The following is a 26,310-nucleotide window of genomic DNA, read 5'->3' as shown; positions in this document are numbered from 1 at the left end:
TTTATCTACCGAGATGCTCTGCCGAAAACAAGGACCGCACGATTGGGAACTGGGGAATTCGAGATTTGGTAGGTGCTAGGCATGTATTGGGAAATGTGATAGGTTGAGAAATTGGATTGAATTGAATTAAGATTGGCTGTTGGGCTCTACGCGACTACCTCCTCTTTCCCGGCTTTCTTGCTTCTGCCCGATCGCTTGCGCTTCTTCTTCGAGCCGCCTTCGATTATATTGCTGGTGCCGGCTTCCTGGGCTCTCGGCTCCTCTGCGGCACCCGCTCCGCCGGGGTTGTACGCGGGCGGTTCTCTCTCGAATTCGGGACCGAAGGTCTCTTTGCGCCATTGCCGTAGACGGGCTTTCTTGCCGAGACGCTTGCGGTCCTTGGATTGCTTATCTTGCGGGCGGAAGTGGGCTAGCTTTTTCAACCCGGCGTATTGGTTGAGGTCCGCGTCGGAGGCCATGAGGATGTCGCGTGTGGTTAGGCCGAAGGACTCGGGTCGCGTTTCGCGGTAGGCGAAGGTTGACGATGAGCCCTTATTTCTTGAAGAGGAGCTGCCGCCGAGGATTTCTGGATCGTCGATTTCCATCTTCGCGTCGACGAAGGCTTCAAGCTTGGCTCGTTCTTGTCGCACTTCTTTCTGACTTGCGAGCTTTTCTCGCTTGCGCTCCTTGCTAGATTTTTGCCGCTTAGCAGTGGGCGCATCTTCGTCCTCGTTATCTTCCTCGTCCTGCTCGTCGTCGGTAAGAGTAATCTTAGGACGTTCCTCGTCATCGAAGTCGGGGATTAAGTCTTTGATGTCGATATCGTCATCCCACTTGGGTTTCTTGACCTTCTTCGATTTCTTGGTATTGGCGCCGTCTTCGTCTTCATCATCGGATACTTCCTCCTCAGCCGCAGCATAGTACTGCTCATCGAAGGTCTTCCGTAGGTGATCTTCCCACTTGTCATTTTCCCAGGCGTCTTCAAGTAGTTTTTGCCATTCCTCGTCCTGCAGAGTCTTGCCTGATAGACCGGCGGCTTTCTTTATCTTCTTCAACTTGCCCTCGGCCTCGTCAAGCTTCAAGCGACGTAGACGTGCTTTCTCTTCTTTCCTCTTTTGCTTCTCGTCTTCTAGTTTTTCGCGCTCCATCTCACGTTGCTTCTTGCGCGCGGTCTTGTCCTCTCGTCTGACCGAGCGTGCGGCGACAACGTCACGGGAATATGATTTTAGTACCTCGTTGCTCTTGTTCGGGTCTTCGAAGCGTAGATTGTATGCGGCTTCCCATTCATCTGCTTTTTCGTCTTCGCCCTCGTCAGACTCGAACGCTTTCCAACCGGTGGCATCCTCTTCTACCCAAGCGCGGGAGGCCATGAAATTTGAAAGGAACAGCTCCGGATCCTTGTCGGCGTCTGTGACGTCGGGTTTCGGGGCCTTGATTTTCCCAGCTCTGGATGGATGAATGCCGTTTTCGGGGGCGGTTCTTGTCTCCTCTTTAGCCTTCAAGAAGTCCTCGTCGCTGTCGCTACTTTCGGCGTCATCGCCCGCTTCAAGTTGCGCTTTGATCTCATCCTTAATAGACTTTTTCAAGTCGTCTTGTTCTTGTGTGTATGTTTGCGGAGGTTCTTTCACATTATCAAAATCAGCTCCAGTATCTCCTCGGAGGATCTTTTCTCTGTGGTAATCTTTCAGGAAGACAGGTTTCTCCTTCTTTTCATTCGCCGACGTATCTTCTGCCGTTGCGCTCTCGTCTATTGACTTGTAGAATGTGGTCTTGGTATCGTAGACGCGGGGGTCTTTATTCTTGATTGCTTGGAGGGTGGCAGATATCTCGGCGTCAAGGTCTTCGGTAGCTAAGAATCCATTTTCATCTTCCGTCTCGTCCGATGAGGAGTCATCATCTTCATCATTGCCTGCTTTTGATTTGTCTCCACTCGACTGCTTTGACTTGTATTTTTCCTCCACTATGGTAGTTTAGTTAGTCTATTAGAAGTAATAAAGTTAGTAAAGTCGATGAACAACTTACGTCTGTGCATTTCTTCGCGCTTCTTGTTATGCTCAAATCTTTTGGCATATTCGGAATTGATTTGTAGCTTAACACCTCCATCCGATTCATCGTCACTGTCGTCAAACAAGCGTTTCTTGTGACTGTCGGAGGCCGCCATCTTGAATTCGCAAGCTACGGCAAATTTCTGTTTGGTTTGTAAAAATGTATTCCAAACAAAAATAGATCAAACCCGGCAGCAAATCCACATTTATTGGATGTTGCGACGCTCTGGTGATGAAATAGTACAACGACAGAGTGATCGCAAAACGGATGCAGCTAACCTTGGAACTACAGCAACTTTTTTTTTCTGCCGCACTAATTTAGTGATAGAGGGGCGTTGAACTTTTTGGCGGTGTCGGCCCGCCAATATTCCGTGGCGACTTGTGCAGGCACTAACCATTTCAGGATTAGCTAAGTTTATTAATTGTATTAATGCTTGCGCCTGCTGGGTCTTCTCCGAACCTTGCGTCGTCATTCCTGATTCGATACATTCATTGAATCCATCTGCCTACCACCTTAATCATCTAACTCTAACAACCCACTTCAGGAACCGAACCATTGCATGCGATCGTTTTCCTCCAAGTTCAAAACCGTCTACGATCGGTCTGCTTTCTATAAGTTCTAGAACTCTTTGCATTCAACATCTAGATCTTTATCGCGTTATTCTGTTCCAATAGACACTCATAGCGAAATGGCCGACTCGAATGCTCCTAAACCGAGCAGCAGTGTCAAGCTGGTACTGCTTGGCGAGGCAGCTGTAGGAAAGGTATGGTTCTTCCAAAATACCAATTTCATCTCGGGAATTACGTTACTAACTGATTTCTAGTCTTCTCTTGTCTTGCGATTCGTAAACAACGACTTTCAGGAGAACAAGGAACCCACCATTGGTGGTAAGTTATTAATCAAACTCAACTACCATTCCAAGCAACTCCGAGCTAATCTCATATAGCCGCCTTCTTGACACAGAAATGTAACTTGCCTACGAGGACGATCAAATTCGAGATCTGGGATACTGCAGGCCAGGAGCGCTTTGCTTCATTAGCGCCCATGTATTACCGAAATGCCCAAGCCGCACTCGTCGTTTACGATCTCACCAAGCCGACATCCCTCATCAAGGCTAAGCACTGGGTAGCGGAATTGCAAAGACAAGCATCACCCGGCATCGTTATTGCTCTTGTCGGAAACAAGCTCGATCTTACTAGTGATGGCGAATCCGGTCAAGCCGACAGCGAAGCAGCGGATGGAGAAGAGTCCGGAGACGCCCGGAAGATTTCTATAGAGGAAGCAAAGACGTATGCTGAAGAGGAGAACCTGTTATTCTTCGAGACCAGTGCGAAAACCGGTTACAATGTTACGGAGGTCTTCACCGCAATTGCGAACGCTATCCCCGAGACATCATTGAAGAGCACGAGAGGCCCTGGTGCCTCTAGTGCGGCGAACCGAGGCGGTGAGGAGCAGAGAGTGAATTTGAACGGACCTCGAGAAGCAGCAAAGGAAGGATGCGCGTGCTGATTATGCTAATTGTACGAAGAGGAGGGCGCAGAAAGACCAGGACGGAGGAGTGTAGATGAATGAGGATGAGGTTTTCCATCACTTATGGTCATGACTACATTTTACCTTGTAATATGGAGCGTTTGGGATTTGGTATCTGGGCTGCTGTTTCCGAAGAGTGAATTACCTATCTATTTTAAACCTTTACATGCAATCCGGTACGACTCTTGAAGCAAACTAGTTGCTTTGTGACAAATGAAATGAGTGTAGAGTGACACGCGAGTCGGCTGTAACCCTTCCTGACGCTTAACTGCAGCATTTAAGAGTTTGATTATCCGATGATTGGTAGAAATCGATGTCATATAGATTACAGAAAATACAGAAACTCCCGGAATAATACAGTAAGGTATTGAAATGCTTGGAATGCTTCATGTCGATGGCTGATTCTTGGTAACCATTACCACGTTAAGTGCTTAAACCTCTGTAAAAGCATGGTTTATAGCACATTAATACATACTACATCAACTTGGAATAAAAACCGGTTAAATACATGTGTAGCTGGACCCACCAACATAAACTCTAACTCTAAGCAAAGTTAGAACTCCATATCAGGCGTTTGCGCGTAGTACTACAATTTTTGCTAAGAACAAAACTGCCATCTCCACCATCTTTTTGTTCCTAGTTTCTACTCAACTTATTTTTTCTATCCAAATGTTGTCATTTTCACGACTGTGACGCGCGCCTATTTTTTAGGTTTTTTTCATCTACCGCGTCGTCCGTCTTGCATAGAACTAATTTCGTACCCATTAGGTTTCTCGCGCCACCAATCCCAAATCTCCTCATATCCCTCTACATCATCATCTACCATATGTCCACCAAAACATCCGTCTGCAACGCCTTCCTTTCCTAAAATGGCGGCGCTGACAGAAGCTCAGCTTGAGCTAGCCAAGTATGTATTCGAAGAAGCTTTAGCGATGCCTAGATAGCTAATGTTCTTAGTTCACTCACACCAGCCGAACTACCTACTAAGTTGCGATGCGCGGTGTGTAGCAAATTAGCTGTCAACGCTTTTCGGTTGCCCTGTTGTGAGACCGCTATATGCGACAAGTGTATGTTTTAATATTATCTTTTATATGTTCTCTTTAGATGCTCAATGTACTAATGAATTACAGGTCAATCCACTCTACCCTCATCCTGCCCAGTCTGCGAACACTCACCAGTTTCGGCGTCGGATTGCACCATCTACAAATCACTTAGAACTACCATTAGAGTCTTCTTGAAGACTGAGGAGAAGAAGCGAGAGAGTGCTCGACCCAAGACCAACGGGTCTACTCCGACTACTCCTGCGCAAGATACTCCTGCTCCCGCTGCCGCTCCGACCCAGACACGCACACCTGCCGAACAGCCTTCTACGAGCATCGCTCCTGCTGTACAACCTAGCGCGGAGCCCCAACCTGCTGAATCTGCGGCACAGCCTGCTGCGGCTGAGTCAGAAGAGGGACCAGTGGCCGATCCGAAACCGGACAACAATGCTCAGCCTGAAGAGGTAGGCCTATTAATATTCCACATTTCTAAGATTTTATCTAACTCCAACTCTAGGGCACCCAGCCGAATGGGCAGGCACAAGAGCAAGCCGCCGAAGGCGAAGAGTCCAAGGCAATCGTCCCCCATGAACAAGAAGGCCAGGATGGTGCAACGGTAGAAGAAACCCAAGGGGGCGACCAGGGCGAGGGCGACGACGAGAACGAGAACGGCCAGCAAGTGCAGTCTGGCATGGGTACCGGTTTCGACTCGATGAACGGCAATTTCATGAACTTCGGCAACGGAGACCTAAGTCAGATGCAAATGATGATGGCCATGCAAAATGGGATGAACCCAGCTGCTTTTGGCACGTTTCCCATGATGGGTGAGAAACTTCCTTCCCAATATATGAATTAATGACTAACTTCAATCACCTAGGAATGATGGACCCTATGGCGATGCAGAATATGATGATGAATGGAGGCTTTGGTGCGCAGGGCATGGGCATGAACGGCATGAACATGAACATGGGCATGAATGGATTCAATGGCGGAAACAATGACTGGAACGGACAGCAATCATGGAACGTCGGCCAAGATAATTTCAATCCAAATGCTCCTGGAATGGGAAATGGTGACTTTGGCAACTTTAATGCTGGCTTCCGTACAGGCTTCAATTCAGGTAATTATGGCCATCACAACCAGTTCAATGAATATCGCCGTGGCCACTACGGAGGTTATCGAGGAAGAGGCCGAGGCCGAGGCTTCTACGGCGGCTACGGCCGTGGTGGTTATAATCATGGATATAACTCAAACGCAGGTTGGGCCGGACATGGCCATCAATTCTCTGGTAATAATGACGGCCAACAAACAGTGGACGACTCCCAAGTAGCAGACCAGACATCCGGTAACGTTGATGAGTTTGGCCGAGCAATCCGACCCGACGCTGATGCGGATGCACCAAACGCCGGGGTAACTGAACACGCCGAAACGGAAGGTACCCATGATAATACAGATCATGCCGCTGGTAATGGATCCGGACCGGAGACTTCGGAACAAGTGACCAAGGAGAACGGCTCTCAATCCGTGCAGGGCGATCCTGCAAATGACAAGGGTGATGTATCTTCTAGAGATCAACATTCAGCTCCTCAAGGTCCCTCTCGCGGAAATGCTGGCCCATTGCATATCCAAACTACGGTTCCGGATAGACCGTTGAATGCTCCTACTGGGCCTAAAGCTATGAGGCAGGGCCTCCCTAACACTAGTCTTCATCATCTAAGAGCACGTGGTTTTATCGGTGACGAGAGGAGCCCAACTTCACGTACTAATCCTACGATTGTGGCAAGTCCGGTAGCAGATAAAGCAAAGTCGCGGAGTAGTTCTCTGCTTTCTTCTAGAGACAAGGATCGACACCATCGTGAACGTGATCGAGAACATGCTGAAGATGAGAAGAGCAAGGGGCATCCTCATGATGGAGATCGTGACAATTCTAGGGTGCACACTGTATCCAAGAGCCGGTCCAGGAGTCGCAGCCGCAGCAAGGATCGTAAGGAGGCTCGTAAGCATAGACATCATCGCTCGCCATCAGTTACGGACGATGATCGTGATGGCGGTCGCCGCCGCCGCAAACATAAGAGCAGAAGGCAATCAACTAGAGATGACGATGACTACAGAGGTCGATCGAGAGATGGGAAGCATGATGACCGCTCACGGTCCGCTTCTCCTGGTGACCGTGAACATAGGCGTTCAGACCACCGAAGTCGTCGCGACCGTGATGAGAAACGTCGAGACCGCGATACCGAAAAAGGTAGTGACTACGATCGGCATAGGAAGTCCGGGCATAGGTCTCACCGCGATCGCGACCAGGATTACGAACGAGAGAAAGGCCGGGAAAGGGACCGAGAGAAGGACCGTACGAAAGACCTCACCCGCGATCATGACGAAGATCGTCAGCGTCGCGGCAGTAAAAACTCCAGTGCCCTACCAACACCAATAGAATCTTCAGATAAAACCTTCAACCCCCCTACTGGACCTCGAAGCAACTTCTCTATCAAAGGATCTAGTAGCAAGCAGGGCACCGGACTCGAGATTAAGGGCGCAAGTAGCAAATCCTCTAATGCAAACAGACGCGAAAGCGAATCATCCCGACGCCCTTCCCAATCCTCTGTCGCCGGCCAGAAATCTGCGTCCGGAGCCCCTACGAAAGACCCACATACCCTAGAGCGTGAAGCCCGCGACCGCGAACGTCTCCTGAAGGAAGCGCAACGAATGGCAACTATAGCCGGTCGCACTTCAGGCGTGAAGCGTAGTCGAGACGCAGGTGACGACCGCGGCAGCCGTCGAAAAAGTCGCCGGAGCGAGGCCGTCAATATAGAGGATGGGGAGGACCGTATGAGACGGTTAGAGGCTGAGCGCGAGGATCGGAGATGGAATTAGGAACCTAGAACAGATTCTAGTCGGCATCGAAAGGCGCACCGTCGATCACGCAGGGGTCATTAATAACGAAGGAGACACCTCTCAAAAAGTTGGTCCTTTAGCTAAACCTTTTTAATCTTCCAATATAAAGCCTCCTTGGCTTTTCTGGAACTCTTTCTCTACTACGGATTACCTAAGGGGTGGAAGAGGTCTAAAATCAGATTCACGCTTTACGTTCCAGGACTGTACACTACTGCATTCGAAGACGTTTCCAACTCGGAGAGCATTCATTGGTACCGGAAGAGGGTGGGCAGGGGAGGACTGATAAAAAAAATCAAATACATTACACGTTACTGCACCGATTAGTTTGGCAGCACCGACATTTTTGTTCCGCTAGAACCGGATCAACGTACCTATCAGGTAGCTGAGAGGACTGAGGCGCAAAAAAGCAAAAGGGGTCGCAAGATTGACGGGTGGCGCCAATAGGAGTGGACAGAAATCACTAGGGGGGAAGGAAGGCCGTAGCATTTAATTGATACGTGTATCTTTCTACTTTTCGTCGTAGTTTTTTATGCGGGTGATCTAGATGGGTGATATGGACGAAGTAGAGATGTTGCTAGATTCTCTAAATGCTAAGGGTAGGTATTTAAAGCCTTCTCGTGGTCTTCTATCGTGATAAATGTAATGGTATTAATAGAGAACAGTACAAAGTACTAAGTCGTGTATCACAACCTACAGCTAACCCGCCTGAAGACTAGAGCTTACTTGTGGCTTGGGAATATAGATTACAGGCAGGCTTGAGACATTTCGACCGGTGAAAGAGGACACAATTAATTAATTTTCAATTTATATAGATACATATTAGATAGTAGTAGATCTCAACCAAAACCAGAGTACTCCAAGTCGCACAAGAATATACAGAACATCAACACCCATTCGTTGTATCTTGCCCAAAGATAGCACTCTCCCCGACCCAAAGACAGCTAAGTTGCTTTTAGATAATCCAATGTCCCGTCGGAGCCGGTGTATCATAACTCAAAAGATCGATGGCGGGCTACGGATCCTTAGGTTTATAAACAACCCGATCCCTCAACAACCGCGGCGTATCCGCATCATGGCTCGGCAACACCACCACATCGCCCTGGCGCGCAAACTCCTTAATCAGCAGCAGACTTTTCAGCGCCGTCACGGGATCATCATTAATACCATCCGGCTCCTCCAAGTCCAGCAGATCCAGCCCATACGTCGCGTCACCAGGCAAAAAATACGTCGTCTGCGTCCCATCCTCATTATCTCCCCGCACGATCAGGGATACATGTCCCGGCACATGTCCGGGCGTATCAACAACCAGCACCCGTCCGTCCGCAGTTAACTTCGTCGATTTCTCCCACGGCCCGACGGCCCCGTCCGCGTTGCCAAGCAGTCGTGGCGCGAAGTCCGGCGGCCACCGCTGCGGGTTGCAGCCTGCTATCGTGGCGGACACGGGGCTGTTGCCGAAGACCTTCCAGTGGGCCGCGCTGACGTACACGGGGACCTCCGGGGCCGCCTTCGCGAGGTCCTCGAGCCCGCCGGCGTGGTCGCCGTGCAGGTGGCTGAGCACGATGGCCTGTAAGTCTTTCGGCTCGACGCCCTGCGCGCGGAGTTGTGATACGATGCCGTCTTCTTTGGCCACGCGCGTGCGGCTGAAGAGCTTGATGGGGCTGTAGAAGGGGTGGAAGCCTGGGTCGTTGCAGCAGGGTGATTCGCCCGTGTCGAAGAGGATGGGCCCGTTGGGGTGCGTGATTAGGAAGACCCCGATGGGCAGGTCGGACGACCAGTGCGGGTCGGTCATGGCGCGGAGTCGACGCATTGTTACGTTGCGGTTGGTCATGGGTTGGTTTTTCATTAGTTGCCGGATTTGGACGGTTCCTGTTGACATGAATGTCAGGGCGACGCCGGTGTTGGCTGGTGGTTTGGCCATTTTGGGGGTTGGTGGGGGAGTGTGTGAGGATGGGAATGTTTCGATGTGGTGTTTGGTCGTGTCTATGGAATATATTATTTAAAGGGGGCGACTGGAAAACTCATTTTACCTAGCAATTGATTGACGCTAGAATGATGATCGGATGGACTGTATGGGCCGTCGGCGGCTTAATGTCGCCGGTTGGGACCCGGCACGGGCCTAGGACGCGAGCTAGACTTTTCACGTCATGATCGCGACTCCATTACGATTCAAGGTTCAGACTAAAATGATCGGAGATCAAGATTCGTTACTAAACCCCGGCCCGCGACACGGACCCAAAGTACCGAAGAGCCGGTGACCAACTCCGTCGGAACTGCCGAGATAACAGGACAAATTCTCTTATCTTAGGTAAGTTAATAGCATCGATTTTAAAAAGTCGCCTAACTTTTTCTTCGGAAATAAAAGAGATCAAATGTTCGTCATATATTACCGGTCCAGCGACTTAGATCTGTATATAAACGTCGACGGGATCCTATAGTAATCACGGAGTTTCTTTCATGGCCCGCCTCCGGTGTTTGGATGAGTCGAAGATCCTATTCGACACAAGGACTAATCATCAACATGAATAAATCCCCGGGTTCTTGGAATGCTTTGGTAACTGGATACATACGGTCGCAACCGAATTTCACTTGTAGTCATCCCATCCAGTATGACTAGCATGGCTTGAATTTCTCGTGTATTTCTCACGCATCCCTTCGGCGCTCATGGTTCCCTTTTCCCAGACGCCCCCACAAGAGTTCTTAGAAGCCTCGGCAGTGTGCAAAGTGAGCAAGAACTATTAATTCTTACACCACCGTCACAGCACATGTCGAAATCCCACATTATCCTAACCGTTTTGGTTCAGGGCTGACTATATTGGTACTAGCTAATACGTATGTGGCTGGCTAGCCAATTGCTACTACGCATCGGGTTCCCATTTGGGTCATCTGCGTTGGATAGGGCTTCCACGGGAAGCTTCCGATCCTATGCCCTGCATGCACCTCCATGGATGGATTTTCAACGTGCAGATGCAACTTCTAGGTACTAACAACGCCTATTCGGGGACGGTTCGTGTATATTATCCAACCAGAATGCTAGCGTCATAAGTGTTGAATGCATAGGTACATGTATGGAAATTGTATGATAAATGACTTGTCAACTGCACTGCTCTGGATACAAGTATGTACATATGGATATCAATCATCTTACGCCTTCTTCGCGCCACCGGACTAACACAACAAGTCCACTTCAAGAAATGACGCCTTCATTTCTTAACAATCTGTTCAACAAGATCTAATCCAGCTATCTTCTTAACAAGCCCATCCAAAAGTCCAAATGGCAGCACCGTCGAAACACGCGTCAGCAACGCCGATTCACCCCTCCAGATAACCGGTGGCGAGTTCGTCTTCTGCAGATCGCGAACCACGGCTTCCGCCCACTGCTCCGCCGGCATACCCTGGCCTTCGAACCCTTCCTGACGCAGCGCCTTCTCTACTATTTCCCTCGCGGGCTCGTAAATCGAGCCCTTGGGCAGCGTGGGGTTGGCCTGTTGTTGTAGGTTCTTGATTAAGTTGGTCCTGACAACACCGGTTCTCAAATCGACGACCTTGATGCCGAAAGGCTGCAGTTCGAGGCGGAGCGAATCGGAAAGTAAGGCTAGAGCAGCTTTGGAGGAGTTGTAAATGGCCTGGAATGGGATCGCGACGCTGGCACCGATAGAAGTTTGGTTGACGATCATGGCGTTGGGGGATCGAAGAAGAAGTGGTAAGAATGCTTGGATCATGCTGAGATGAGCCCATACGTTCAGATCGTATAGCTTTTTGGCATCGACTATGTTGGCGTCGACTACGGGCATTAGGAATTGGGTGCCAGCGTTGTTGACTAGAATGTCAAGTGAGGGAATCTTGCTGACGACGTCGGCTATCGATTGGTCAGATTGTATGTCTAGTTCAAGAGTCTTGATTCCAGAAGACGCGAGTTGCGCCATCTTAGCTGGGTTTCGTGCTGTCGCATATACGTAGAACCCGGCTTTGTGGAAAGCCACGGCCAGGGCTGCTCCCATGCCGCCATCTGAGCAGCCGGTGATCAGGACGGATCGCTTTGAACTGGGCATCTTCGCGGATTTCTCGAGGCGTATTAAAACTGAACTAGTTTACAAGTATGTATAATCAGACCAGGAGAGCATAAGTCTACTGCATCGAACTGGTTTATATTTAATTGCAGCATCATGACAGAAGCTCAAAAACCATCACCAATTACTCCATCTCTGGAGTCGGGATGAGTTTCCATACCGTGACTGGAGATGTAGGGGATACTTCGCTCCCAATAAGCGTGAAGGATACGTACCGAAATTACCGAATTCGGAAGGCGGGCTAACCTTAAGTTGGGTTAGACCCTCCGCTAACTGTGCTCCGGTCCAATCTTTTGCCGTAGACGCGGTCCACTGTCATCCCGTCGTCGGATTTTGGATTTTGGGTAGGGGCGAAGGCAAGCGTCTTAGTCAGTCTCTATGTTATCCTGTACATTTTGTGTAAACCCCTTAATGCTTCTAAGGCTAGGTTTCCAAGCCGCATCCATTGATGAATATTCCAACCAACACCGTCAATGGCCTAGATCTAGAGTGATGTTGCCCAGTTCTGAATGAAAGCTAGCGCCGGCTTTCAGTTCTTCAAGGCCCACGAACTTGCTACTAATTCTCGATACCGCATCAACGGAAGCTTTTCCCCTACCATTAGTACGATCGATCATCGTCAAGCTGGTAGCCTCCCCAATGACGAAACAGTCAGCGTGTCATTTGCTTTTGCCAATACAAACGCCACTTAAAACTTGGCGCGGGTAGCTGCATGATGCATCCATCCCCAAATTCCCAACCTCCTGGGGCTCGATAACTCGGCTGCTCGGTGTTGAATGAAATTTTTTACTTAAAGCTTTTCCTATACAAGCTGGACATCATCGACGCCACTTCCAACAGATCGCTCAGGGCGCCGGCCTCCTGCAGAACCGCACCAGGGAGATATGAATCAGCGTGACACACGAGCGCATCAAAAACTGAACTGGCTCAGACGCAGTTCTCATTGCGTGGCTTGACATAAGATAATCCGTCCTAAAAGGATGATTATCACGGCGTGGCCTACGATGATCTAATCTCGATCGGGAAGAAGTACGACCCGGGCTTCGCGCTGTTCATAGAGAGGAAATATTGCCCTCTGTGTAACAAAGGCTTGATCTGCTCGGGACCGAGTGTTAAGTGCGGCTTCTATACGGTTGTCCATCTCCAAGTTGTCTCGTCGAACCCTCTTAAGACCAGGAATCTTTCCCATAGATATTTTATTCGAGGTAGGCATGGAAACAGACCCCTCTCTTGGAAGATTCTAGGTCAATTATCGTGTTGCCCGCAAAATAGAATCCTGTGATGCTTTAGCAACGAGATGACGCTCTCTCGGATCCTATGTAGATGTCGTATGATATCCGAATCGTTGGTATCGAGGGCCTTCCGCGTGAATTATCTCCAATGCAAACCTCTGGTGGTTAGAATATTCCCCTCCTATCCTGCGCACTCGTAAAGACCGGGGCGAAAATCGATTAACCCTGAAAACTCAGCCTTCGGGAATTCCACCAACTCCTCATGGTCTCGCTATCATCAAGCCGTCTAAAAAGGCCAGCGCCACATGTGTGGGGGATTTGGTGAAAGGCGTTATAACGCATGCAATATCTGAGTCTTCCCGTGCCTTGAGAACCTCAGCAAGCCATCCGCTCTGGGAGCCCCTGGCGCGCCGTCTCGTTCTTCAGACTCTCTGGTTGCTAGTTCGAGTAGCTCTGCTACCTAGGATGAGGGCACAGCTAAGCAATCTGACATTGCCGAAGCTAATGTTATCGGTTCTGTCCTTGAAATTGTGGTTACTGTTGCTAGGTAGGAATCACACGACCTCTTCTCATGGGACTCGGTCCGCTCGTAGGATCTCGAAAGCTACAAATAGTCGCGACGTCAATGTTGTTATTGGCTCCCTCATTGGCAAACTCCGCGGCGCATGGAAAATCGTGACGGATGGTGGTAATATAGCCGAAAATGCTGAAAGAGACATCGTGGATTGTAACGCAGTCACCATGGAACCGTTTAACCGCAGCTACTCGTTTCGAAAGGCTCATTTCTCACACTAAGGACACTCAAGATTCGTTCGTCACTAGGGATATTTCGGCCTCAGTATCCTAAGTCCGCATCGCTAGGGATTCATCGTAGATAGCCTCTTAAACCCTTCGTTCTTTTGGGTGTGGGTCATCTCAAACTTCTTCACCCTATCACTGCATTTAGATTCGATGAAGTCGGCGAGGTCTAAGCTTACGTCCAAAGCGGAAAAGCATCTTGGTAAAGTCCATCTCGAACGGGGAAATGCGGGTGTACAGGTCTCCATTCGTTGCACGATCCGCGGTCTTCAGTCCAGTATCTTGTAACTCATCTTCGAAGTTCGTCACATTATCTTTAATAGCAGTAGTAGCACCAACGACGGGGCTTCGGCTAGAATCAATCACTCCTATGGCGCTAAAGTGGAGATAGTATTGGGAATATGGAGTCTGTAAGGCGCTTAATCAAATCGGCGGTTCCCCGGATTGCGGGTGCTGTCCAAGGTGCTGTGGTTCTGAGGGTAAGTTGTTCTACGGTACGGGCCCTCTAACATTTCTTCAACTCACGCGGAATAACGGGACAAATTCTTCGAGACGATAGCATTGAATGATTTCTATAATGTGATATTCTTTTCTTAAAGTGACATCGGTTCGAATTTTCATTTTTTCTGTTAACTTGTCTTGGCGTGTGGTCCGAATAGTCTTAGTGTTGTGAAGTTGAAAATCAGATGTCGAATTGCCCACGCTCGATGTAAGCAACAACACCCAACCCCGTTTTCCAAGAGTCGACGACTAATACTTGTTGCAGATAACCAACGCTGGTTCACTGATGGCACTAAGCGAGAAGGTCGTTTCGAAATTGCCGCAACGAGAAGCTGCTGCTGCGTAAAGTAGCTAAAAAGGAGAGGGCTGGCCAGGCTGGTAACGTATGGCTGGTATGGCTGGGAAGTATATGTATTCTTCCTCAGGTGGTTGGCAGGTTAAAAATGGAATAGTCGGTGTGTTTCGTGATGCACTTAGACATTAGATTAGATTGCTAGGTTCGGTTTCCTCTTTTTTAATGCAAGTTCTTTACAATCCAGGTGAAATCTTGCAGTAGCGCCAGGGCTTATCCATGGTCGATACTTATGCGCTGGCTGGGAGGTGGCTGGTCAGGGCAACTGCAGGGCACTGAGGGCAGCAGGGCTGGTCAGGAGCGATGGCTGCGAAGGGTGCAAAGCAAAAGTGCAAAGGGTGCGGTGCCGCTGGGACCGCGGCTGGGTTGCGTGCCTCCTTCCTTTAGGCTAGAGCTAGCGGATACGTGTAAAGTGATTTGCTGTAATGCAAAACAGCTGTATTGCATCTATTGGAAAATCTTGTAACAAGGCTCCATTTTTTGGGCAGAAAACTAGGATCGCAGCCCGATCGGCGGCGTTACGTGGTTCGTCTGATGCGAACATGCCGAATAGAAAAGCGCGGTGTGTCTCTCTTTCGAACGATTGAAAGGTTTTCGCTTCTTTTAGTTATTTTCCCCTTTGGCCAAGTCAATTGAGTCAAGTCACGAGTTGAAATTCAGCATTGAAGATTTCTAAATTGAAACTCAAAAGTCTCAAAAAGTCTTAGAAGTCTTAGAATTTTTAGTCACTTGCCCTTTCTTATCTTATCAGCCCTATCATCTTATCTGGAAAGTAAGAGCATGGGCCACCTTTGATTCTACTACGAACCTTGGGAACGTTTGAAGAATGGAGACTTGTGATTATCCATGTCCCTCTTCTCCAAGAACACTCGACATCTCAGATCATTACAAGATAAAGAAGCATATACCATACAAGATGCGTCAAAGGATTACCTACTTCCATAAAAACGAGAACGGGGTTGAGCCTCGGTCCTTGAAGCTTTCAAGTCGCTCTATCTCTGGTCCAGATATCGTCGCCGAGCGAGAAGACCGAATCACATTATCTCTTGAGGAGCTTCCCATAGAGCTTCAGCATGTGCTGAGAGAGTCCCAAGAGCTGTACATAAGATGGCAAAAACCTACCGCCTTCACAACGATAGGTCCTTGGAACTCAAAGATACCTCCGGGTCTACATGTGTTTTACACTCCTGGAAACAGCGAGAAGCCTGATGGCGGGCGCCTATGTCGCTTCTTCCGGACTGCCTTCGGGCCTCTAGATTGCTCATCCACCTCTGTAAGTAGTTGCCATAGAAATAGAACATCTATAATCATCCCTCTATCTCTTTTCAAAGAGCTAACAATTCGTAGGGGTCATTCACAAAGTTACCCAACGATCGATTTTCCCATACGACCGCCTATCAGTTCTACCACATCCTAAACGACCTATCACATTTATCTTCCTACATAGAACAGTATGTCTGTGTCTCCGGCAACTCGGAATGCAAGGCGCGGGCCCAGCGACTCTTGGACGCAAACTCGGTAGACTTCTCTTATGATGCAATCTCTCATGTAGTGAAAGTCAGCGCCCTATGGCCTCACGAACGACAACCGCTATTTATCGACTCCCAACCAGAACACAGAGCAGAAGTCGGCATCATGACACCGGATTACCCACCACACTTAGAACCGCATGAGCTCGGCGTTACCGGATTACTCACAGTATTGGGTGATGAGTCCAGACCTGCGCCGACCCTATTCACTTTTCCATCCCGGCATAAGCCTGCGATCCGGTCGAGTTTCTCGTCCAGCTTCCTCCGCCCATGGGGCCTACACCCCACATTACAGCTGAAGATGAGTTCAAGCAAACCGCCACTAGAAGAATCGTCTTGTTCGCTACACACATATCTCACCCTCCCCCGAACCATATTTGCAGACAAGTATCAGCTCGGAGATGAGCTATTCTTGTCATCCAAGAACTTGACGTCATTGCGTTACATCAGCCAACCTGTAGATCTTGAGGCACCGAGTTATGCCATGAACATCTGGGGCTCCAGTGCTCTTCTAGAATTGAAGACACCCGATGCAAGGGAGAACAGGGAATGGACAGCTGAGATACCACTTCACCTTCGGTATCTAGCACCTTCGGAACAAGGATACAGGAATATCAGTGTTCCCTGGCCGGTAGTTTTCTGGGCTTGTACCGCGGAAGACGGTACGAAATTCCCCAACAGCCCATTCGATAGGGTCAACTTGGGATACGACGGCCTATTTGGGCCTCGTACATTATTCTTCCACGTTGATGCGAAACCGATTGAAGGCGAGAATCTCTATCATGACATCCAGGTGCCAGTCCTCGACCTAGGACTGTCGAACCGGATCAGCTCCGGAACAGCAACGATAGTGATGATGGGATTCGTTTTTGTAATTTGGAAGCTCGTATCAGTCTGCCTCGGAATCCCAAAAACCAGTGTGGTTGCAAGCCCTAAACGAGGGAGGAAGAGGAAGTCGTTATGATTGTATATTATGGGATGAGAGACGTTGACGACATTGTTCATTACCTGGGTTTTGGGTAGGTACTTACAGGAGACGGTTGTGGAATCCAGCCATGGTTGGTTATGGGCGTTAGAGGGTCATGTGATCGCATGGTTTCGCGTCACTTGTACATACACAGAGGTACTATGTGGATGGGTCTAAGGGCATTTATAAACTAACAACATAAATGATACAACATAAACAAGCGTCTGTTTAAGTCCTATATTCATTTCTTCAAGTAGAAGTCCTCGATGATCAACTTAATAATGCCACGATGTTTTCGTATGTTTTAATTGGTCTTGCTATTCTGTTAGCATATAATCCAATCATCCAATATCTCTCACCGCAACCTTCTCGTCTCCCTCGGACTCCTCGGCCTCGCATCAATGAATCACTACTTGCCATCGATGCGACAAACCAAACTGCGCCAGATTGTCCTCCGCATTCCTATTCAGTTCATATACTTTCAAAGGCACCAATCGTGATCTACATTGAGAACTTCCTCTCGGAAGATGAGCGGTCTCATTTACTAGACATCAGGTCTGACATAACACCTCACTCATCTCATATCAAAAACTCTCCAAATACCTACTCATTTACGCATATTCGGTATTTACTAACCTCTATCCAGCGAGCCGTTGTTCGAGCCCTCGACAATAACCCACGACGGCGACTCAACGCAGCGGGACGCCACGATCCGCGACTCCGAGGTCGCGCTGATCCCTCGCACCGATCCTGTGCGGTGTATCGAGGCCCGTGCCCGGGCCATCCAGGGCTGGCGTACCGACCTGTGGATCGAACGGCTGCGCACCCAGCGGTACGGCTCTACCCAGCACTACGCGCACCACTTCGACTGGGGCTCGGGCGCCCTCGGTTGGGGCCGCGCTACGAGCTTCATGGCTTGGGTCCAGGCTGATGCTGTTGAGGGCGGTGGCACGGAGTTCCCCCTGCTTTGGCGCGATGCCCCGGGGGAGAGTTGGTGTCGGTGGGTTGAGTGTGCTGGGGATGGGGGGAGGGATGGAGAGCCGGTTTTGGGGGTTACGTTTAAGCCCGTTGCTGGCAATGCGGTGTATTGGGAGAACTTCCGCCCTGATGGCACCGGGAGGGGGTGGGATGAGACGTGGCATGCGGGTTTACCAGGTATGTTGTTGCTATCTCTGGTTTGAATATGGTGGTGTTTAACTGATATTGTTATAGTGATTAAGGGAACGAAGGTTGGTCTGAATATATGGAGTTGGGGCAGGCTCAGTTAGAAGAGATTTTAACTAGGGTTTATTCCGTTCTGTCGCCTTGAAGGGTGGTTATACAAAAACTCCAAGATTGGAGACTCGTGTGACCATACTTCCCGCTTACCCGAGACCGTGGGTTTTCTATAGATGGTTTGCATCTCTTATTGGCGTCCCGGGCGTTCTGTGCAACCAACCTAGACTATAAAGCTGTCACTGATGACTTCAAAGTCTCTGGTTACATATGAACGTCCATGGATGCTATCAGCGGGTAAGGACCTCACTAAATATAACTATATCGCCAAGCTAAAGGCAAAATTGCAATTGAACTTTAAGTGGGATCTAAACTACCGGTAGCTCTTGACTTTGGTATAACTTCTGGTACCTCAACGGTGAGGCGTTCCTTACAGAAAAGTTTGATGGACGGGAACCAATCGGCCAATTAGAAGCTTAATGAACCCCACACGCTCAGGGATAGGGTCCCGATGTCGCCATTTTTAGACATGATTAGAACACCGCCTTTAACATCAAAAATCAAAATCTAGGCATAGTTCGCCGGCCTATTAATAATGAGTCCTGCGCAGTTGGGCCGGATTGAAAGAGTTTTCTCAATTATCGATTTTTCTCAGCTCAAAAAACCCCCGATATAAACCTACTAGCAGATCTAGATACACTTGAAAATACCCGTAGTGCGGTCTAGCTATCGTGACTATTTACACCACAGAACGGTCTCGATTGCACCTTTTTTTCAATCCATACCAATATATTATCCATCATACCTACCTCCCTAGGCATGCGTGGTTCTTCTTACGTCTATTTATTGCCCACGCCCCCATCCCGTGCCGCCACTTCCAAGGCCTCAACTCGACCTGGTGAAGATAATTGCACGCTACTTTGCAGTTTTGGTATTTACCTACATCCCTATCCATGTTCATGGTACCCGCACATACATATATCACCAACCGGAATACGCTATATGGACGTACCGATCGCGTACATGAGCTATTCGGTCAAGGGAACTGTACATCTTCCCACGCATGACGTAACTAAAGCTCAGGGGTTGATCTACCTAGACGGTGCTGGGAGCATACCCGCGCCGGACTGGTAACTCTTTCGGTACCTAGCCTATGGGAAGCCCGTATAGGGCCACCACCACCCTATTAGCTTCGAAAGTTCGACAAGTGTAAGCCTTAAAGTTTCTGTACTTGCTCACTTCTGCTGTATGTACTTCGTCACGGCTGGTATGACCGGCAGGTACGACAGGTACAGTATTAAGTACCACTTAGACGTGGACGGGCCAATTTCTATAGTAAGAAGTACATAATCTCAAGTTACTTTATTAAGTCTGCAAAGTTCGTCGTCCAGTTTGACCATTTGATTTTTTTTCTCCTCTTCTCTCGTTCATTCTATTACGAGAAAACCTCATTCTTCAAGTCGTTCGCAAGATCAAAAATTAAATGCAATCGGTCTCGTTTTCGTCGGTTTCGCCCATTAACTATTTTATGCGTGGTGCACTTTACAAGTGAAGGAATTGGGCAATCATACCTGTTATACCGATCATCTCATTTGGCTCAACGATTGCAACATCAGGCCTTGAACTCTCATCATGTCTGACAAGCCTGTCTTTTTAGCCACGCACCCACGTGCTTGCTCCACTGCTTTTGAAAGGGTTGGTCCTAGATATTCCCCATAAAGACCTCCCTGGGTATACCCAACATACTAAAATCCTATAGATCTTCATGACTCGTCGGGATGTTCTTCAATGTGCCCACGAACCATTCGGTGACAGCTTCTACTACGGTCCAGAAAGACTTAGTGAGCGATATGCCAATGATGAAGCCGGCAGAGAGAGCAGTGGCTTTTCCAAGACCACCTATCGTGATGTCCTGAACCGCCTGGAAAGAGATGGCAGCGAGGTTAGAAATCTCCTGGCACCTCTCCGCACTTGATCCCTTGCTTCCCTCGCGGTTCCTTCCTATATTTGTCTACATAAATAATCTCCTCGTCGCAAGTGCGAATCTTAATGGCTCGAGGACATTAACGTATATCAAGACGAAATTTCATCTGGTCGCTCTCAAATCTCAGGAGAAGAGAAAAGCCATCTATGCATCTACTCAATGGCCTATAAATGGATAACCACATGGTTTCATATCTAATCTTATATGCCTTTCATTTATTGGAATTTACGCACTTGTCAATATTATAACTATGCCAATTCAGAACCTGGCTGTCGTCCGATTACTTACATTCCATCATCCAGGGCAAGCGTGTTTTCATAAAGGATATGGCTTACTACCTGATGCCACCAAATGGAGCACCCCCTACAATCGTCCCGTCTCTCAAAAAGAGCGACGATTACGCCGAGAAGGGGAACCCAACGGTTGTTCCTTTAGATATTCTGAAGAAGTTCCACTGGACCTTTCTCATCCGTCACCCGAGACGAGGGATACCTTCGTACTACCGGTGTTGCGTGCCTCCGTTAGATGAAGTCACTGGTTTCAAGGAGTTCATGCCGAATGAGGCTGGTTACGTAGAACTACGCCGGCTATTCGACTACCTGCGAGAGCAGAAGATGGTCGGACCATGCATGGCCGGGGAATCGAACGGGAACAGCGATGGAGAAATCACCATCACCGTCATCGACGCCGATGATTTGCTCGACCACCCGGGACCCGTCGCCAAGGCATTCTGCAAAGAGACCGGGATCGAATACAAGCCGGAAATGCTTACCTGGGACGATTCCGATAACCAGCAATACGTTTCTCAGGCGTTTGAGAAATGGAACGGCTTCCACAACGACGCAATTCACAGCAAGAGTCTCACTGCTAGGACCCAAGCTCACGTAAGTTCATAATGACGGGAAAAAAATCCTATTTTCGTATGCTGACTTGACCCGAAATTAGAAAACTGTCACCGAGGAATCTGAAAATGAGGAATGGAGACAGAAGTTTGGAGATGAGGCCCAGAAGGTGATCAGAGCTTGCGTGGATGAAAATGTTCCACACTACGAGTATCTGAAGTCTTTCGCTCTGAAGTTTTAGATCGGGATTTATTTTAATCTGTAATGCCTGCCAGGTTATGATACATAAATGATACATCAAACGACATCATTCCCATTTCCATGCAGTGCAGTACGTTGATAGAGAGTTGATCGACGTGCCCAATTGTAAAAGTTGTGACTAGCATTGAAAAATCTCATTTCATGCCACATCTCAAGACAGGATTTTGTCTTTATTCTTATTTTCTTTATTTGGCTCTTTTCAGGAAGCCATTTCGGCTCCTTACTCTTAAGCTGATGCCTCTTTGGCCTTCTCTTCACCCTCTTCTTGCCCTTCCTCTTCCTTTTCCTCTTCTACTTTCTCAGCCTTTTCTTGGATTGGCCGTTCAGCGGGCGCTGGTTGGTAATTAAACCAGCCTTTCACGTCGCTGCGGTCAAAACGGTGATGGGTGACATTGGAAGGCCAGCTCTGCGCATAATTCCGGTCCAGGTCGTCCAGCCACCAGATATTGGTCTTGAGCAGGGCCTTCTGCCCCTCCTCGTCCGTCTTGATGTTCGTTGGATCTTCCGCCGCTAGCTTAAGGATCTGCACGGGGTCCTCCGTCACGGGCTGCCATATCTTATTTCCCTTGCCCAGACCTCCGAGCACGGCGGCCATGTCGGCGATGGTGCTCGTCTTCATATCATTCAATTTCCTACCCCTTGTTCTTTTCGACCGCGGGTACTTTTTATCGTTCTCCAGGTCGACGTTGTAGAACATGTCATCGTCCCAGTGTAGCTGGTGCAGCTGCTTGCACTCCCGCATCAGATGGAATACGCTCTGTCCTACGTGCCCGTAGCCTTCGGGGAACCCTATCATGGCCAGCGTCTGCCAGTAGTCTTTTCGGAACTTGGACGGCTGGAGCTTCCTGCCGTTATAGGAGATCTGCCTTAGCGCTTTGGTCGCCTGGCAATTGTCATATTAGCATGGCCCGGACTGAAGATGCGGCTAAGGTGGATATCAGCTAATTCATACATTGAGGACTGGCTTATGCGAGTAGACGGTGAACCCGTCTATTATGTGGAAGAAGATCCATATCTTCTCGCCGTGCTCCGGAGTGGGTTTGGAAAGTTCGATTTCATGTTGTCTCGCTATTTGCTTGGCAGAGACCTGGTTGAATCGTACACTCGTTCGCGAAATCCCAAAGGACAGCTTGGCGAATTGCGCTGTTATTGGATTGACCCTTAAAGCCATGGCGAGCTCATGGGTCAACTGAGGCTGATATTCGATATTCGATATGTTCAGTATCCAAGATTTGAAAATTCCGCTGCGATCTGAACGATATCGATAAGATTCATTGGGCAATCGACGATCCACATTGATCTTGTCTTATGTAATCAAATAAATGCGCGGTGCAGAGGCTAGGTAGTGCCCACCAGCTGGCAAGCTGGCAGTGTGCGTCCAGCCTAGAAGTACCTGCACAAGTACCTTATCTTATCGGTCATGCCCCTCGTTGGCAGGGTCGGGTCCTAGCGCGGGTCCTTACTGAGCAAACGCAGCACCTGATTGGACGGAGCTTAGAGTTTCCGTCAGGCAAGTTTTATATCAGGTTAACACAGAGCTTGCCCCACCATTGCCCTAATAGAAGCTTCGCGGAGGTTCCGTAACCAACCAGCCAACACGAAGCTTCCTGAACGTCCGATGATGTAGGTAGGCGCTGGTAGGACTTGCCTGAACTTGCCTGCATATTCCTGAAGCCCAAGGAGTCACCTGGAAAAGGCTAGAGCTGACTGAGCGCCCCAAATTCTCATCCTCTCGTCATCGTCGCATGTTCCTCTCCACTTGTAACAGGCAAAGATAAATACCAGTTTCACATCTTGCTCCTCTTACGATATTGTCTTGACTCAAATTCGACAAGAACAATATATTCTTTTTAGTGATACCCCAAATATCCAGGTTGAGGTTTTGAGCCAACATACCTACGCATCAATTTACACATTCACGTCGCGATTCACGATTGACGCTTCACACTTACACACAACTACCTAGTTTACAAACTACTTATACATAACCCTCACGATTCGTACATTTCTACCAAATACACATACAACAAATACACCTGAAGACATACGATCAATATGACTTCAAGGATGGAATTTACAGACCGGGGCAAAAAGGCCCTGGAAGATGCGATGACACTAGCTGAGCAATATGCTCATTCCCAACTATTACCCATCCATCTTGCAGTCTCTCTCCTAGACCCTCCGCCTGACCCTTCCAAGGACCAGCAAAATGCACCACCTGGAACCACAAACAGTCTCTTCCGACAAGTAGTAGAGAGAGCACACGGTGATCCCCAACTTTTCGACAGAGCTCTCAAGAAGACATTGGTCCGTCTGCCAAGTCAAGATCCTCCCCCAGAGACGGTATCAATGGCACCTACTTTCCACACCGTCCTTAGAAAGGCGCAAGACCTTCAAAAGACCCAGAAGGACACCTACATTGCAGTCGACCACCTTATTACTGCACTTGCCGAAGACGTTTCCATCATATCTTGCCTGAAGGAAGCCAATATTCCCAAACCCAAGCTGGTCCAGGAAGCTGTCCAAACTATTCGCGGGACGAAGAGAGTGGACTCCAAAACTGCCGACACTGAGGAGGAGCATGAGAATCTTACTAAATTCACAATCGACATGACAGCTATGGCAAGAGAGGGCAAGATTGACCCTGTCATTGGACGAGAGGAAGAGATCAGACGTGTTATCCGAATCTTGTCTCGGCGAACGAAGAATAACCCAGTACTGATCGGTGAGCCTGGTGTCGGTAAAACTACCGTCGTCGAAGGCTTAGCCCAACGAATTGTCAACGCCGATATACCCGACAATCTTGCCGCCTGCAAACTGCTCTCCCTCGATGTCGGCGCTTTAGTTGCTGGAAGCAAGTACCGTGGTGAATTTGAGGAGAGAATGAAGGGTGTTCTCAAGGAGATAACGGAGTCGAAAGAAATGATTGTTCTCTTCGTCGACGAAATACACCTTCTGATGGGTGCTGGTGCTTCGGGTGAGGGTGGCATGGACGCCGCCAATCTACTCAAGCCCATGCTCGCTCGTGGACAACTGCACTGTATTGGTGCTACAACCCTTGCCGAGTACCGAAAGTACATTGAGAAAGATGCTGCTTTCGAGCGACGATTCCAACAGGTCCTGGTCGGGGAGCCTAGCATTCCTGAGACCATTTCCATTCTTCGAGGTCTCAAGGAGAAGTACGAGGTTCACCACGGTGTCACCATCGCCGATGCTGCTATAGTCGCAGCCGCAAATCTTGCCGGACGATACCTCACCACTCGTCGCCTGCCAGATTCCGCCGTCGATTTAATTGACGAAGCCGCCGCGGCAGTCAGAGTTGCCCGAGAATCTCAGCCTGAGCTTATCGACTCTCTGGAGCGTAAATTGCGACAACTCAGGATCGAAATTCATGCTCTATCCCGAGAGAAGGACGATGCCTCCAAGGCTCGACTTCAAATTGCTAAACAAGACGCTGAAAACGTGGAGGAAGAATTGAGACCACTCAGGGAGAAATACGAGCGCGAACGAAAGCGCGGTAAGGACATTCAGGAGGCCAAGGTGAAACTTGACCGACTGAAGGTCAAGATGGAGGATGCAGCTCGAATGGGCGACCATGGCACCGCTGCAGATCTCCAGTATTATGCCATTCCGGAACAAGAGAGTGCGATCAAGGAACTTGAGCGCCAGAAGGCCGCTGCTGATGCGGCTCTAAGCCAGAACGATGCCGGTGGTGCTATGATCACTGACGTCGTCGGACCCGACCAGATTAACGAAATTATCTCACGTTGGACCGGAATTCCTATCACCAAGTTGAAGACTTCCGAGAAAGACAAGCTTATTCACATGGAGAAGGTACTTGGGAAGATCGTGGTAGGACAGAAGGAAGCAGTCCAATCAGTTGCCAACGCCATCCGACTACAACGATCAGGGCTGAGCAACCCCAATCAGCCACCGAGCTTCCTCTTCTGCGGTCCATCCGGAACTGGAAAAACCTTGCTGACCAAGGCCCTTGCGGAATTCCTCTTTGACGATCCGAAGGCTATGATCCGGTTCGACATGTCCGAATACCAGGAGCGTCATTCGCTCAGCAGAATGATTGGTGCGCCACCCGGATATGTTGGCCACGACTCCGGTGGTCAATTGACCGAAGCCCTCCGCAGGAAACCGTTCTCCATCTTGCTGTTCGATGAAGTTGAGAAGGCAGCCAAGGAGATCTTAACTGTTCTTCTACAACTCATGGATGACGGTCGTATTACCGATGGCCAAGGACGTATCGTCGACGCCAGGAACTGCATAGTCGTGATGACCTCCAACTTGGGTGCGGAGTACCTAGCTCGCCCTAGTGGCCGCGACGGCAAGATCGACGCCACAACTCGAGAACTGGTCATGAATGCCCTGCGCAACTACTTCCTGCCTGAGTTCCTTAACCGTATCAGCTCCACGGTCATCTTCAACAGACTTACGAGACGTGAGATTCGCAAGATTGTAGACCTCAGACTCTCTGAGATACAGAAGAGATTGAACGACAATGATCGCAACGTCCGTATCGAGGTTACGGAAGAGGCCAAGGACTACTTGGGCAACGCAGGATATTCACCTGCCTACGGTGCCAGACCTCTGGCCAGACTTATCGAGAAGGAGGTATTGAACCGCATGGCAGTTCTAATTCTTCGTGGTGGCATCAAGGATGGCGAGGCTGCGAGAGTTATCATGGTCGGTAATAAGATATCGGTCTTGGCGAACCACACCGATAGCGAGTTGGGAGATGGTGACGATGACGATATGTTGATCGACGAGGAGGACGCGGTGGAGGATATTGCGCCCAATGATAGCATGGACGAAGATATCTACGATTAAGGGGACGTCGAGATTGACAACGATTAACGAGTGATGAGATACCATGCATACAGAGAAGAAAACATGTACATTGAGGCGCAGAATTAGTAGGGGAGTGGATTACATGTATACTAATCCTACGATGTTAAGGTAAAAAATAAGTCGTAAGGTTGGCGTGGCGTTTGTGCCGGGTCATAGGAGGGTTTTACATAGCATCGTGGCTAATAAACCAAATTGGCATTAGTTCGAGTTAA

At 49.0% G+C, this 26,310-nt stretch overlaps 10 protein-coding genes across 10 annotated transcripts; 6 read left to right on the top strand and 4 right to left on the bottom strand.

Moving 5' to 3' along the window:
* Positions 1–146: 146 nt before the first annotated feature.
* Positions 147–2,140, bottom strand: GGS22DRAFT_186274 (Krr1-domain-containing protein; the record flags this gene model as incomplete). Its single annotated transcript, XM_047964431.1, has 2 exons — positions 147–1,939; positions 2,002–2,140. 2 exons carry the CDS (start codon positions 2,138–2,140, stop codon positions 147–149), a joined length of 1,932 nt encoding a protein of 643 aa, XP_047821277.1.
* Positions 2,141–2,497: 357 nt separating this feature from the next.
* GGS22DRAFT_157180 (ras-domain-containing protein) lies at positions 2,498–3,815 on the top strand. The gene is made up of 3 exons (XM_047960466.1): positions 2,498–2,788; positions 2,849–2,912; positions 2,972–3,815. Exons 1-3 carry the CDS (start codon positions 2,714–2,716, stop codon positions 3,532–3,534), a joined length of 702 nt encoding a protein of 233 aa, XP_047821276.1. The 5' UTR covers positions 2,498–2,713; the 3' UTR covers positions 3,535–3,815.
* Positions 3,816–4,115: 300 nt separating this feature from the next.
* GGS22DRAFT_157178 (uncharacterized protein) lies at positions 4,116–8,079 on the top strand. Its single transcript, XM_047960465.1, has 6 exons — positions 4,116–4,266; positions 4,324–4,462; positions 4,513–4,622; positions 4,686–5,059; positions 5,113–5,419; positions 5,473–8,079. Exons 2-6 carry the CDS (start codon positions 4,425–4,427, stop codon positions 7,467–7,469), a joined length of 2,826 nt encoding a protein of 941 aa, XP_047821275.1. The 5' UTR covers positions 4,116–4,266; positions 4,324–4,424; the 3' UTR covers positions 7,470–8,079.
* Positions 8,080–8,502: 423 nt separating this feature from the next.
* Positions 8,503–9,408, bottom strand: GGS22DRAFT_186271 (Metallo-hydrolase/oxidoreductase; the record flags this gene model as incomplete). The annotated part of the gene is made up of 1 exon (XM_047964430.1): positions 8,503–9,408. One exon carries the CDS (start codon positions 9,406–9,408, stop codon positions 8,503–8,505), a length of 906 nt encoding a protein of 301 aa, XP_047821274.1.
* A 1,266-nt stretch (positions 9,409–10,674) lies between these two features.
* GGS22DRAFT_109510 (NAD(P)-binding protein) lies at positions 10,675–11,913 on the bottom strand. Its single transcript, XM_047957900.1, has 2 exons — positions 11,773–11,913; positions 10,675–11,551 (listed from the first exon to the last, which is right to left on the bottom strand). The coding sequence occupies exon 2, from the start codon at positions 11,537–11,539 to the stop codon at positions 10,691–10,693; it is 849 nt and encodes a 282-aa protein (XP_047821273.1). The 5' UTR covers positions 11,540–11,551; positions 11,773–11,913; the 3' UTR covers positions 10,675–10,690.
* Positions 11,914–15,086: 3,173 nt separating this feature from the next.
* Positions 15,087–17,079, top strand: GGS22DRAFT_109471 (PIG-X-domain-containing protein). Its single transcript, XM_047957899.1, has 2 exons — positions 15,087–15,713; positions 15,788–17,079. Exons 1-2 carry the CDS (start codon positions 15,267–15,269, stop codon positions 16,931–16,933), a joined length of 1,593 nt encoding a protein of 530 aa, XP_047821272.1. The 5' UTR covers positions 15,087–15,266; the 3' UTR covers positions 16,934–17,079.
* A 53-nt stretch (positions 17,080–17,132) lies between these two features.
* GGS22DRAFT_157169 (uncharacterized protein) lies at positions 17,133–18,517 on the top strand. The gene is made up of 3 exons (XM_047960464.1): positions 17,133–17,491; positions 17,583–18,091; positions 18,149–18,517. The coding sequence occupies exons 1-3, from the start codon at positions 17,226–17,228 to the stop codon at positions 18,202–18,204; spliced, it is 831 nt and encodes a 276-aa protein (XP_047821271.1). The 5' UTR covers positions 17,133–17,225; the 3' UTR covers positions 18,205–18,517.
* A 1,013-nt stretch (positions 18,518–19,530) lies between these two features.
* GGS22DRAFT_157166 (P-loop containing nucleoside triphosphate hydrolase protein) lies at positions 19,531–21,285 on the top strand. The gene is made up of 4 exons (XM_047960463.1): positions 19,531–19,846; positions 19,911–20,093; positions 20,438–21,019; positions 21,081–21,285. Exons 1-4 carry the CDS (start codon positions 19,784–19,786, stop codon positions 21,216–21,218), a joined length of 966 nt encoding a protein of 321 aa, XP_047821270.1. The 5' UTR covers positions 19,531–19,783; the 3' UTR covers positions 21,219–21,285.
* On the bottom strand, positions 21,286–22,558 carry GGS22DRAFT_157164 (transcriptional regulation of mitochondrial recombination-domain-containing protein). The gene is made up of 2 exons (XM_047960462.1): positions 22,191–22,558; positions 21,286–22,121 (listed from the first exon to the last, which is right to left on the bottom strand). The coding sequence occupies exons 1-2, from the start codon at positions 22,407–22,409 to the stop codon at positions 21,465–21,467; spliced, it is 876 nt and encodes a 291-aa protein (XP_047821269.1). The 5' UTR covers positions 22,410–22,558; the 3' UTR covers positions 21,286–21,464.
* A 278-nt stretch (positions 22,559–22,836) lies between these two features.
* GGS22DRAFT_157163 (heat shock protein) lies at positions 22,837–26,306 on the top strand. The gene has a single exon (XM_047960461.1). The coding sequence runs from the start codon at positions 23,294–23,296 to the stop codon at positions 26,075–26,077; it is 2,784 nt and encodes a 927-aa protein (XP_047821268.1). The 5' UTR covers positions 22,837–23,293; the 3' UTR covers positions 26,078–26,306.
* Positions 26,307–26,310: the final 4 nt, after the last annotated feature.

The sequence above is a fragment of the Annulohypoxylon maeteangense genome (genome assembly GCF_022496945.1).
Source record: "Annulohypoxylon maeteangense strain CBS 123835 unplaced genomic scaffold GGS22scaffold_4, whole genome shotgun sequence".
Classification (NCBI taxonomy): Eukaryota; Fungi; Ascomycota; class Sordariomycetes; order Xylariales; family Hypoxylaceae; genus Annulohypoxylon; species Annulohypoxylon maeteangense.
The sequence above is the reverse complement of the archived record's forward strand: the minus strand, read 5'-3'. Positions and strand labels throughout refer to the sequence as shown.

Coding starts and splice junctions, on each gene's coding strand:
- GGS22DRAFT_157180 (XM_047960466.1), top strand. CDS start 2,714: ATGGCCGACTCGAATGCTCCTAAACCGAGCAGCAGTGTCAAGCTGGTA. Junction 2,789..2,848: donor GCGAGGCAGCTGTAGGAAAG/GTATGGTTCTTC, acceptor ACTGATTTCTAG/TCTTCTCTTGTCTTGCGATT. Junction 2,913..2,971: donor CAAGGAACCCACCATTGGTG/GTAAGTTATTAA, acceptor AATCTCATATAG/CCGCCTTCTTGACACAGAAA.
- GGS22DRAFT_157178 (XM_047960465.1), top strand. CDS start 4,425: ATGGCGGCGCTGACAGAAGCTCAGCTTGAGCTAGCCAA. Junction 4,463..4,512: donor GCTCAGCTTGAGCTAGCCAA/GTATGTATTCGA, acceptor TAATGTTCTTAG/TTCACTCACACCAGCCGAAC. Junction 5,060..5,112: donor ACAATGCTCAGCCTGAAGAG/GTAGGCCTATTA, acceptor CTCCAACTCTAG/GGCACCCAGCCGAATGGGCA.
- GGS22DRAFT_109510 (XM_047957900.1), bottom strand. CDS start 11,539: ATGCCCAGTTCAAAGCGATCCGTCCTGATCACCGGCTGCTCAGATGGC.
- GGS22DRAFT_109471 (XM_047957899.1), top strand. CDS start 15,267: ATGGAGACTTGTGATTATCCATGTCCCTCTTCTCCAAGAACACTCGAC. Junction 15,714..15,787: donor TAGATTGCTCATCCACCTCT/GTAAGTAGTTGC, acceptor AACAATTCGTAG/GGGTCATTCACAAAGTTACC.
- GGS22DRAFT_157169 (XM_047960464.1), top strand. CDS start 17,226: ATGTTTTCGTATGTTTTAATTGGTCTTGCTATTCTGTTAGCATATAAT. Junction 17,492..17,582: donor TCTCATTTACTAGACATCAG/GTCTGACATAAC, acceptor ACCTCTATCCAG/CGAGCCGTTGTTCGAGCCCT. Junction 18,092..18,148: donor GTGGCATGCGGGTTTACCAG/GTATGTTGTTGC, acceptor ATATTGTTATAG/TGATTAAGGGAACGAAGGTT.
- GGS22DRAFT_157166 (XM_047960463.1), top strand. CDS start 19,784: ATGTCTGACAAGCCTGTCTTTTTAGCCACGCACCCACGTGCTTGCTCC. Junction 19,847..19,910: donor GCTCCACTGCTTTTGAAAGG/GTTGGTCCTAGA, acceptor AAAATCCTATAG/ATCTTCATGACTCGTCGGGA. Junction 21,020..21,080: donor CTGCTAGGACCCAAGCTCAC/GTAAGTTCATAA, acceptor ACCCGAAATTAG/AAAACTGTCACCGAGGAATC.
- GGS22DRAFT_157164 (XM_047960462.1), bottom strand. CDS start 22,409: ATGGCTTTAAGGGTCAATCCAATAACAGCGCAATTCGCCAAGCTGTCC. Junction 22,122..22,190: donor CGCATAAGCCAGTCCTCAAT/GTATGAATTAGC, acceptor GACAATTGCCAG/GCGACCAAAGCGCTAAGGCA.
- GGS22DRAFT_157163 (XM_047960461.1), top strand. CDS start 23,294: ATGACTTCAAGGATGGAATTTACAGACCGGGGCAAAAAGGCCCTGGAA.